The following is a 12,442-nucleotide window of genomic DNA, read 5'->3' on the forward strand; positions in this document are numbered from 1 at the left end:
TCAGCAGTGAAGTCTGTTCTGTGTGTAACACGCCCGCAGGGCCACAGCAGTGAAGTCTGTTCCGTGTGTAACACACCCACAGGGTCTCAGCAGTGAAGTCTGTTCTGTGTGTAACACACCCGCAGGGCCTTAGCAGTGAAGTCTGTTCCGTGTGTAACACGCCCGCAGGGCCACAGCAGTGAAGTCTGTTCCGTGTGTAACACACCCGCAGGGCCTTAGCAGTGAAGTCTGTTCCGTGTGTAACACACCCGCAGGGCCTCAGCAGTGAAGTCTGTTCTGTGTGTAACACGCCCGCAGGGTCTCAGCAGTGAAGTCTGTTCCACATGTGTAACACGCCCGCGGGGCCTCAGAAGTGAAGTCTGTTCCACATGTGTAACACGCCCGCAGGGCCTCAGCAGTGAAGTCTGTTCTGTGTGTGTAACACGCCCGCAGGGCCTCAGCAGTGAAGTGTGTTCCGTGCGTGTAACACGCCCACAGGGTCTCAGTAGTGAAGTCTGTTCCGTGTGTAACACGCCCGCAGGGTCTCAGCAGTGAAGTCTGTTCCACATGCGTAACACGCCCGCAGGGCCTCAGCAGTGAAGTGTGTTCCATGTATGTAACACACCCGCAGGGCCTCAGCAGTGAAGTCTGTTCTGTGTGTAACACGCCCGCAGGGTCTCAGCAGTGAAGTCTGTTCCACATGTGTAACACGCCCGCGGGGCCTCAGAAGTGAAGTCTGTTCCACATGTGTAACACGCCCGCAGGGCCTCAGCAGTGAAGTCTGTTCTGTGTGTGTAACACGCCCGCAGGGCCTCAGCAGTGAAGTGTGTTCCGTGCGTGTAACACGCCCACAGGGTCTCAGTAGTGAAGTCTGTTCCGTGTGTAACACGCCCGCAGGGTCTCAGCAGTGAAGTCTGTTCCACATGCGTAACACGCCCGCAGGGCCTCAGCAGTGAAGTGTGTTCCATGTATGTAACACGCCCGCAGGGCCTCAACAGTGAAGTCTGTTCCATGTGTAACACACCCACAGGGCCTCAGTAGTGAAGTCTGTTCCGTGTATAACACGCCCGCAGGGCCTCAGCAGTGAAGTCTGTTCTGTGTGTGTAACACGCCCGCAAGGCCTCAGCAGTGAAGTCTGTTTCATGTGTAACACACCCGCAGGGCCTCAGTAGTGAAGTGTGTTCCATGTGTAACACGCCCGCAGGGCCTCAGCAGTGAAGTCTGTTCCATGTGTGTAACACGCCCGCAGGGTCTCAGTAGTGAAGTGGGTTCCGTGTGTCACAGGCCTGCAGGGCCTCAGTCACAAAGTTTGTTCCGTGTGTTTAACACGCCCTATGACTGCGTGAACGGATTCCTGAAGGTGAATGGGGTGAGTGTGCTTGTGGATCAGACCCTGCCGTCCCCCGTTCAGCAGCAGGGCCTCCTTTTTGAGTTGCTACAACTGGGACCAAGAGTGCTCTCCTGGTGGAGGTGTTCTAAGGACCAAATTCTTAATAACGACCCCGACGAAATGCACAGCACAGGCTGGAGCAATCACTGCAGCTACTCCTGGGCCTGTGAGCACATGCCTGAACCCCGGGACGCGGTCCGGAGCACAGCGACTGACCGCCCACGACTCCCACGCAGACCTAGGCCCTGTGCCGGCACCCAAGTCTGCACACCCTTGGACGAAACGAGATGCTCCCTCTCTGTCTGTAAAGTAAGGTCGTGGTGGCTCGGTCCTTTCTTAGCCTCTGGGCTGTTTCGGAGAATAAATGTTTGGTGACTGCAAAGAAGTCTGTTTCTTGGGTGTAATGACCAAGACAATGGGGCGTGTTGTTTTTATAATGTGGATTTTAGAATCAGCTCAGTCTCACAGCTCTCCGGGGGTGGCGTGAGCAGGTGGAAGGTGGAGCCCAGCCTGCAGCCGTTACACGCAGAGCCAGCGGTGCAGTGACCGCCACTGCAGGTGTGTGCTGCCCATGACCAAGAAGTGTCACCTTCAGGGGACGAACGGTGACAGTGTTTGATACGCATAAAACCCCTGAGAGTCTCTTCGTGGGCCACGACCGTACTTGCAATAGTTAAATAGGCCATGAAGTACAAGTCGGAGGGAAATTGTTGTCAATGTTGGTTGCTCAGTTGTGTCGGACTCTTTGTGACCCCATGGACTGTAGACTGCCAGGCTCCTCTGTCCATGGAATTCTCCAGGCAAGAGAATAAGAGTGGGTAACCATGCCCTTCTCCAGGGCAATGTTCCTGACCCAGGGATCGAACCTGGGTCGCCTGCATTGCAGGCAGAATTTTTTACCAGCTGAGCTACCGGGGAAGCCCTACACTGATGTCAACTATATGGACTGCTTGAGATAGGAGCTCTTCAAAAACAAGGTGAGTGTTTTCTCATTCAAATTACCCTGTGCCAGCTTACCTCCTTAAATTGTTTTTTTTCCTGTATTAACAATTTCAAGATTTTAAAATGTACAGTAAAATATAGAAGATGCAGAGCAAATAGTAATAATATTATATCAGTTTTTAAAAGAGTTTTTTAATCATATAAAATGACAGGTCTTTCCTACACTTTTCAAAGTGCAGTTCTAGATTAAAGGCACTGCCTCATTCTTCCTGAGAATTATCAGCCGCCTGTCACATCTGACATGCCTGAACCAAGAGAAGCACATCCTAACAGCTGCTAGGATCTCGTCTACACACTCCATTGCCTTTACTCACTCATTTTTCTTCCAAGAATGGCTCTCCTAATGTTTTAAAACACTCCATTTGCTATGTCACTGATGTTATCTGAACACTGACCAATATGCAAACTACATTTTAGCAAAGAGAAAGAGGATATGTAGTGCCTGGAGGAAAAGGAAATGGAGGGACTCTTGCCAAGAGAGTGCCCCCCCCCACGCGGGACTGGAGGCCTGGAGAAGGTGGGCTGCCCGTGTCTCAGCCGATGGAATCAGCTCTGACCACCTGCTCTCCTGACAAAGGTGCCCAGACGGTCTGCACAGTGTCCCCGAAACTCAGGTACATGTAGGACCCCAACCCTGAACTACTCGTCATAGCCTGCGCCTTGAGGACAATATTTCCCTCTGCATCAGGGCCAGTCCCAATTCCTGCCAGATGTCTTTAACAACCTGTGGATTGTGCCTTTACTAGCCTCTGACTGCTTCTCTTCCCTGGAACCCTCTCAGTTTTACCCGAATCTGTGTCTCCCAAGTTGCAATTCCTAAGACCCCCAAATAAAGCTCTCTGTTGTCTACAGATTATTTTTTGACAGGTGATCAAAACCTGTTAAAATAAGCTGGATATCACCCATTTTACTAAGGCTAGTGATGCATAAGACATGGATTTAACCTAAAAGTAAAAGCTTTTCTCAGGTGGAAGCGTCTATACCTCCTTCAGACCCCACCACCAGCCGTAAAGCGTCTGGTGTTAGCTCCAGAGGCAGCGAGGGTCCGGGCGCCGGGGAGGAGCGGGCTGTGTTGACGGAGCGCCTCCTACACGTGGCCCCGTCCACCGGTGCGCTTCACAGACGCACAGAGAGAAGGCAGTCTGCTCCGCGGCACACAGCCACTACGAGACAGCCCCGGATTTGAACCTGTCCTCGTGCTCCTGAACACGGGGCACCGTCTCTCAGCAGAACGCCGTTGGGAGGCTTCCACCGGGGCGTTTCTGAGCGGGGAGGGGAGGGCCAGGCTGCCTCTGTGTTTTCAAAGCATGACATCACTATGGGGCTTCCCTGGCGGCTCAGCTGGTAAAAAATTCTGCCTGCAATGCAGGTGACCCAGCTTCCACCTCTGGGTCAGGAACATTGCCCTGGAGAAGGGCATGGTTACCCACTCTGATTTTCTTGCCTGGAAAATTCCAGCACTTGAACTGCATTCTTATCCTCCGTCAGCACTGTCTCCTCAAATGAGACATGCAAACGTCAGCGTCGGCATTGTACTGTACCTTCTGAGGGAGTCTGGCTGGGTCGGCACAGAGGAGGGCCGGGGAGTGGTCTCTGCCCCCCTTCACGGGCTGAGACAGCTTAAATGGGTGATTTCCCATCTCCTGTTTTTGGCAGAATCACTCATTTCTGCTACTTACCTGAAGAGGCAAAGAATTATGCTTCCTGTTGTAAGGGAGATCAGAGAGACGCTGTAGCCCAGGGTGTAAACGGCCTTCACCCGAATGTAGAACGTGATCTGAAAGAGAAGGGGATGCGTCTGTGAGCCACAGCGGGGCCCTCCTCCTCGGGGTGGGCTGGGGGGCTGCTGCTGCTGCTGGGTCCTGGAGTTCCATCTCTACCCCGAGCCAGAAACGACCCTCAACACCCACCTGCTCCCTTCCAAGGCACCGTGAATGACTTGGCCTGGTTTCCATAAGGCAAACCTGTCTGGAGGGTGTGAGTTGGGGAACCTCAGGAAGCCAGGATGGTGGGTGGCACCTTTGGAGGGGCCTCCAGGCCTGCCCAGAGCCGGGGGACCGGATGAGGTCAGCCCTTCAGACGCAGGGACCCATCTCTGCAGCTCGTCCTCGCCTCTGGGGGGAGAAGCGCACCCAGGTGGGTGCTGGGCCCAGCTTGTGGCCTTCCCTCAGGTCACCCTGCCTATGGAAATGGCCACTTTCAAGCAGAACCACGCAGGTCTGACCCGGGAAGACCAGGCTGAGGCAGGATCCTGCCTTCCGTGGCGCGTGGCTCCCGGCTCCCTCTGCGGACCCCTGGTGTGATCGGGGTCTTAAGTGTATGGAGACGGCAGAGCTAAGAGTGAGAGAAACAGCAGATCCTGCCTCCGGTGACCCCGAGGCTCACAGGTCAGCATGTGTGGGACGTGTTGCTTTCTGTGGCCTCGAGCCTGCGAGGGAGGAAGCAGGGACGCACTGGGGCTCGGCAGCATCCTTGGAAACCCGGATTGGAGGGTCTGTCCCGCCTTGTCGCCCTGACGCGGGGTCACAGGCAGGACGGGCATGTTTGGAGCAGCTGCCACCGTGGCACCCGCAGTAGAGTTCAGGTTGGACAGTTGGGAAATGACATATTTCACACCCACGGAAAGCACAGGAAACGATGTGATGAGCACACACGCCTGCAAACAGACCCCAGGAGCGAAGCCACAGCTGAGTAAACGGGGGGCGCCTGGGGACCCTGTCCAGGCCTGATGCCCGCGGTGCACCTTTAACACACGGGTCCGCTCCCGGGTCTTGGCGGGGCCGCGGGTGGTCTCCTCTCCTGAAACTGCCTGCCTGCCGGCCGTGCTGCTCGCCCTCCGGTGTCCGTCACCTGTTTGTAGTTACCCGCCTCCTTTATTATTGTTCAAACGGTCTGCTGCGTTTTACCTTCTCGACCTTTTTCCCCACGTTTCCTGATTCTCAGGGCCCCCTCTGCTTTCTGCATCCCTCGGAAGCACACTCCTCAGGCTCGTCTGATGGGTCTGCGGCCGTGGACCCATCAGGCTTGTTTTCTGGACCGTCTCTTCCCCCTGTGTTTCTGAGCGCACTCTGTGCTGGATCCCGAGAGTCCCAGGCAGGGGAGGAGCCCGCGTCCGTGCGGTCTGCGGGGGGGCAGCCTGTCTCAGACTCTCAGCGGCTGGGTGCTTTCTGGGCTCACCGCAGCTGCCTGGCTGGGGCTGGCCCTCTGTTCACGGTGCCTGAGCGGCCGGGGTCTGACCCTCCTGCCTGGGCTGTGCTCACAGTGACACCGCCCCCTCATCCCGGGGACCCTCCACGGCCTGCCCCCTCACCCCTCTGCCGTCCCGGCAGTTTCTTTGGACTTATCTTCCCCTTTCCAGAAATTTCTTTTCATCTGTATCTGATTTTGCTTTTTGATGAATCTACTTGACTTTCATTTTAAAAGCGAAGTGTAATTGATTCACGATGTTGTGTTAGTTTCAGATGGACAGCACAGTGATTCAGTTACACACACATATTCATTTCCTTTATAGGTTATTACAAAATATTGGGCATACTTCCCCTTGTTGTTTATCTGTTTTACAGATAGTAGCGTGTGGATCTTAGTTCCAAACTCCTAATTTATACCTTCCCCCATCTGCTTTTTTTAACCATAAGTCTGTCTTCTGTGTCTATAAGTCTGTTTCTGTTTTGTAAATAACTTCATCTATATCATATTTTACATTTCACATACAATTAATACCATATGACATTTGTCTTTTCTTAGTTCACTTAGTATGATAATCTCTAGGTGCATCGATGTTGCTACAAATGGCATTATTTCACTCTTTCTAAGGCTGAGTGGCATTCTATTGTATGAATGCTCCGCCTCTTTATCCGTTCACCTAGTGATGGACAAACCCTGTTTCCATGCCCTGGTTACTGCAAACAGTGCTGTGATGGACATTGGGATGAATGTTTCTTTCCTAATCAGAATTTTCTCCAGATACATGCCTGGGGTGGGGTTGCTGGATCCTATGGGAGCTCCATTCTGTTCTCCACCGTGGCTGCACCAACTTAACACTCCCACCAACATTTTTCTCCACACTCTCTCCAGCACTTACTATTTGTAGACTTTTTAATGATGGCCATTCTCAGCAGGGTGAAGTGATACCTCTTTGTACTTTTGATTTCCATTTCCTTACTAATTAGTGATGCTGAGTGTGTTTTCATGTGCTTGTTGACCATCTGTATGTCTTCTTTGCAGGAATGTCTAGGTCTCCTGCTCATTTTTTTATTGGGTTGTTTGTCTTACTGTTTTGGGGTTGCATGAAGTATTTGTATATTTTGGAAAGTAAGCCTATGTCATTCTCATCATTTGCAAATATTTTCTCCCAGTCCGTAGGTTGTCTTTTTATTTTATTTATGCTTTCATTCACTGTGCAAAAGCTTATAAGCTTAAGTCCCACTTGTTTATTTTTGCTTTTACTTCTATTGCCTTGAAAGACTGATCTAAGAAAACACTGCCATGATTTATGTCAGAATGTTTTGCCTATGTTCACTTCTAGGAGTTTCATAGCATCCTGCCTCATATTTACGTCTTTAAGTCATTTTGAGTTTATTCTTGTATATAGTGTGAGGCAGTGTTCTAACTTAATTGATTTATATGCAGCTGTCCAATTTTCCCAATACCACTTGCTGAAGAGACTGTTTTTTCTCTATTGTATATTCTTGTCTCCTTTGTTGAAGATTAATTGGTCATAGATGTGTGGGTTTATTTTTAAACTCTCTGCTCTGTTTCATTGATCCATAGTTCTGTTTTTGTGCCAATACCATGCTGTTTTGATTACTATAACTTTGTGGTATTGTCTGAAGTCTGGGATTGTTATGCCTCAAGCTTTGTTCTTTTTCTTCCGTATTGCTTTGGCAATTCTGGCCAACTCACGGTTCTACATAATTATTAGGGTTATTTGTTCTAGTTCTGTGGAAAATGTCATGGGTAATTTAATACGGATTGCATTGAATCTGTATATTGCTTTGGGCAGTATGGTCGCTTAATGATAATTTTTCCAGTCCAAGAGCATGTGGTTTCTTTCCATTTTTAAAATAGTTTTCAATTTCCTTTATTAGTATCTTACAGTTTTCAGCATATAAGTCTTTCACCTTCTTGGTCAGTTTTTGTGGGTGTTGTTCAGGCTCTAAGTCATGAATGACTCTCTGCGATCCCATGGACTGCAGCACACCAGGCTTCTCTGTCCTTCACTATCTCCCAGAGTTTGTTCAAAGTCATGTCCATTAAGTCAGTGATGCCATCCAACCATCTCATCTTCTGTCCTCCCCTTCTCCTACTGCCTTCCATCTTTCCCAGCATCAGGGCCTTTTCCAATGAGTCAGCTCTTTGTATCAGGTGGCCAAAGTATTGGAGCTTCAGCTTTACAACCAGTCCTTCCAGTGAATATTCAGGGTTGATTTCCTTTAGTATTGATGGTTTTAACTCCTTGCAGTCCAAGGGATTCTCAAGAGTCTTCTCCAACACCACAGTTTGAAAGCATCAATTCTTTTGTGTTCCACCTTCTTTGTAGTCCAACTCTCACATTCATACACAACTACTGGAAAAACCATGGCTTTGACTGTATGGGCCTTTAATACACTGTGTAGGTTTGCCATAGCTTTTCTTCCAAGGAGCAAGCGTCTTTTAATTTCATGGCCGCAGTCAATTCCTGCAGTGATTCTGGAGCCCAAGAAAAGAAAATCTGTCACTGTTTCCATTGTTTCCCGTCTACTTGTGATGAAGCGATGGGACCGGACGCCATGGTCTGAGTTTTAATGCTGAGCTTTAAGCCAGCTTCTTCACTCTCCTCTTTTACCCTCCTCAGGAGGCTTTTTAGTTCCTCTTCACTTTCTGACGTTAGAGTGGTGTCATCTGCATACCTGAGTTGTTGATATTTCTCCTGGAAATCTTGATTCCAGCTTGTGATTTATCCAGCACAGCATTTTGCATGATGTACTCTGCAGAGAAGTTAAATAATCAGGGTGACAATACACAACCTTGGACATACTCCTTTCCCAATTTTGAACCAGTCAGTCGTTCCATGTCCAGTTCTAACTGTTGCTTCTTGACCTGCATACAGATTTCTCAAGAGGTAGGTAACGTGGTCTGGTATTCCCATCTCTTTAAGAATACTCCACAGTTTGCTGTGATCCTCAGAGTCAAAGGCTTTAGTGTAGTCAATGAAACAGATTTTTTAAAAGAATTCCCTTGCTTTTTCTATGATCCAGCATATGTTCGCAACTTGATCTTTGGTTCCTCTGCCTTTTCTAAATCCAGTTAGTACATTTGGAAGCAGTTTACATACTGCTGGTCAGTCTTATTCCTCAATATTTTGTTTTTTTGATTCAATTTTTAAAGAGATCATTTAAAAAATTTCTCTTTCTGATATCAATATTTCATTGTTAGCATAAAGAAATGCAACAGATCTGTATATTTTGCTTTTCATTATTTTAAGTCTATTTTTCCCCCCTCACAGCAGGTCCTTTTTGGAATATCTTGTCTTTGGTTATTTTCAATTTCCTCCTTTAAAAAAAAAATTTAAATGCACTTATTTGTATTCTGTGCTTGATGAGTCCATTGTCTCCAGTTGTGGGGATATGGTTTCACTGTCTGTGATCTGCTGACTGGTTCACAGTGCTTTCTTGTGTGCGTGCTAAGTCACCCAGCTGTGTCCGCCTCTGTGCAAGCCTATGGACTGTAGCTGCCAACTCCTCTGTCCATGGGGCTTCCCCGGCGAGAATATGGGGGTGGGCTGTCATGCTCTCTTCAAGGGGATCTTGCCAATCCAGGGATCGGACCTGCGTCTCTTGTCTCCTGCATTGGCAGGTGGGTTCTTTGTGTGGTTTGTACATTTAGGCCTGAGCTCACCTTTGGGGTTGGTTTACGGGAATTTGGGAGGCCTGGGCAAGGATTTCCTTCCGGGAGAACCTGTGTTTGCATCTGCCAGGCCCCCCAGTGCTGCCCAGTCAAGAGTGCTCTGCCTGCATGTCTCAGCTCAGAGTCTCTGTAGTGAGCAGCATAACAAGAAACCGATTCGCAGGAAGACACAGCTGGGGTGACAGATCCCGGGGAAGAGGCGGCGGGGAAGGAGGACAGCCCAGCAGGGAAGCTGGCAAAGGAATCCTATGGGGAACCCGAGTCCATTGGGATCAACCAAGTACAGTGAAAATAATACCATAACGTTTTTTGTTTACAAAATTGGTGATAATTGAAAGAATACGAAACTGCTGGGGTGTTAGCTAAATCACATCCGTTCCCAGTGAAAATACAAGTCAGCACATTTCAGGGAAAGCTGCTTGACAACAGAATTAAGAACACTAAAAACACCCTCTTCATGCTTCATGTCCTTTAACCAGGAATCCGAGATTGGCACAGAGATTTGTTTGGTTAAAATAAGAAGATATTAGAAACAACCTACGCTATGAACGGCTGAGTGAACTCAGCACATTTATAAACAGAACATCACACTCCCTTAACAATGCTGTTTTTGAAGGATGTTGACTGACTTCAGAAAATGTTCATGATATATGATACTTTGTAAAACAGAAGAAGCAGGGTGTACATTAGGAACAATGGTAACTCTGAAGTAAACACATGAGCGCAGGGGAAGGACCAGGTGGGTACTGCCCACGCCTTCCTCCTGGAGGGCCCCACCCTGATCACACTGCTGCACGTGTAGTCAGAGGAGCAGAAATAGGAACCGGTTACCCAGAAACCACGCAAGAACAGGCTGCACAGACGTCGGTGACGGGCCTTCAGTCTTCAGTTCCCAGCAAAGCTACTGTTAAGTTCCTAAGGGAGAAAATACCCATTTTCTGTCATCTGTAACACCCATAATCTGCACCACAAACCTCACAAAACAGAGCTGAAGGCGCAAATACTTCCGGGAAATGCAACGAGTCCAGTGCTCACCCCCCTTCTAACTCCTCTGAAATTAGAAGGCATTGCTCCCCTTCAGGGTGATGGATTTACCTAAACGCTCCTTTGTAATAATTTCTTGATACACAAAAGATTCATTCCACATGACTGGCTGAATTTAATATTCATTTGTGACCCAGTCAGGATAATACGATGACATCCCCAAACTCATTCTTATGAACTTACGAATTTATAGAAGTCTTAGAACTAGACATCTAGTCTAGTGATGTATGAAAAGGATGTTTTTAATATTTTAAAATATATTGTCAGTAAGGACTTGTTTTCCTGAAGCCAGCGAAAGGTGATCAGAGAACATGTAGGATACTCTGCAGTTCTTAGCTCCTTTCTTTGTAAGCCCTTTGGGCACCCACTAAGCTGTGGTCTGTGAAAAGTTAGCTCAGAGAATACACTACTTAGCTGATGTTTGATTGCATGGAGTTTGGAGTCAGATAGGCTGTGTCTGGCTACACTGTTGATGAGCCTGACAGTCTCTGCCAGCCTCTGTCTGCACACACGGCCTTTGCAGACCCTTGCAAGTGTTCGGAATTGTCCATCACCCTAACTTGTGTGCTGCACATGTTTGGACCCTTGTGGTGTCATGGGCAAAAAAGTTACAGAGGGTATCTCTTGCAGATTTTGCTGTTTTCCCGGCAGTCCCAGTTAAGTTTTTCACTGTCATTTACCAGAAAACCTTTACGTGTGCCCTGCAATGGTGTGGTCCTCAAGTTTATGTAATTGGGTTTCAGACTTGACATCACACCCCCAAATCCTGACCGGGGCATCTTAGGGTGGAAGGTGACCTCTGGGACTTTCCCTGAGGCTTCACCGAGGGGTGTCAGAAGATTACATTGGGGAGAAAACTCATTAAAAACAGCAGAGGAGCCTCGCACATAAAAGCCATGGCCTGAGCCGTCCTCTGAAGCGACCGCTCTGTTCCCCCCTGTGGGTAGACGTCTGCACTGCCCCTGGGCGTCTCTCCGGGGCCGGTGAGGGGTCGGGCTGGCCTGGCTGTGGTTCTGCTACTGACGGTGTCCAGCGCGGGGCCCCCGAGCGAAGCGGGACTGCTGTCGGCCAGCATGTGGGTCAGAGGCCACTTTACTCTGAACTGTTAAAACCCCTTCCTTCCGAAACAAGGGCGCAAACTAAAAACCCAGTCAGGCGGCTCATTCAGCCGCAGCCCTGGGTCAAGCGGCCGCTCCGCTTTGCTTTCCCGATGCTGAATGGATGGCGCGCACGTGCTCTTCTGAAACAAGGGGAGGCCGGAGTTCTGGCTGCCAGTACCGTCCCGGAACAACGCGACCTCGCCTGGCACAGAGCGGGCACCAGGGGCCGGGTACCCCGGCGTCTCCGCCAGCGACGTGACTCAGCCCAGGGAGCCCAGCAGGGCAGGCGGGTCCCTGCTGGGTCAGAGCCAGGGCCCCTCGCAAGGCAGGGTCCCGGTCCTTGCGTCTCCGTCTCCGAGTGCACAGACGTCTGCGAGGCCTCAACATATCCCATTCATAGTCAATGCTGTACTCTTGCTCTCCCAGAGAGTCCTCAGATTCTCTAAGCTTGAGGCCTACAGGATGATTCCTGGGGGGGGGCGGGGGAACTTTGCTGGGGGCGCCTGCTCTTGAGCGGCTGAAGCTGCAATGGTGACTATCAGGGGACAGAAGGGTGTCCCGGTGGGGCCGAGGTGCCCCCCAGTGGGACACCCAAGGGCGGGGGGGGGGGGGGGGCCCGTTTCCAGGGCCTCAGCACGAGCCGCCCAGCAATACACACGTCACTGCACGACTCCACCAGGGGAGAGGCTGTGACGGTCACGTGTCACCGTCACGGGTTTGAGACTTCGATTTACTTGGGAAAATGCTCTACAGGGTGTCCCCGTCATCGCGTGATCAGGCGGCGGGGAAACACGCCGCGGAGCTTCCCCTTCTCGAAGCTTCGGAGCCTGGGGGCGGGGCGCGGCGGTGCACGCCGGGATGGGACCCGGCGCACTGAGCCGCTGAGGCTGCCGGGAGGAGACGCCCGCCCTCCCCCCGCCCCTGCCAGCCAAGTGTGTGGGGCCCGGCGGCGAGCGCGACCCCCGCAGACCCAGCAGTCCACGCGCCTCCGCCGCCCGGAGCTGCCGGCAGAGCCTCCCCAAGGCGCCCCGCGGCCCGGCCT

The 12,442-nt window shown here is 50.6% G+C and overlaps 1 protein-coding gene across 2 annotated transcripts in view; it reads right to left on the reverse strand.

Annotated features, from left to right (window-relative positions):
• The window catches only part of VIPR2 (vasoactive intestinal peptide receptor 2), a 67,491-nt gene that overhangs the window by 20,658 nt on the left and 34,391 nt on the right, over nucleotides 1–12,442 (reverse strand). For both annotated transcript variants that reach the window (XM_061166260.1, XM_061166262.1), the window contains exon 5: nucleotides 4,051–4,148. In XM_061166260.1, coding sequence (XP_061022243.1) covers nucleotides 4,051–4,148 — 98 coding nt within the window. The remainder of the gene's footprint in view (nucleotides 1–4,050; nucleotides 4,149–12,442) is intronic.

The sequence above is a fragment of the Dama dama genome, chromosome 18 (genome assembly GCF_033118175.1).
Source record: "Dama dama isolate Ldn47 chromosome 18, ASM3311817v1, whole genome shotgun sequence".
Classification (NCBI taxonomy): domain Eukaryota; kingdom Metazoa; phylum Chordata; class Mammalia; order Artiodactyla; family Cervidae; genus Dama; species Dama dama.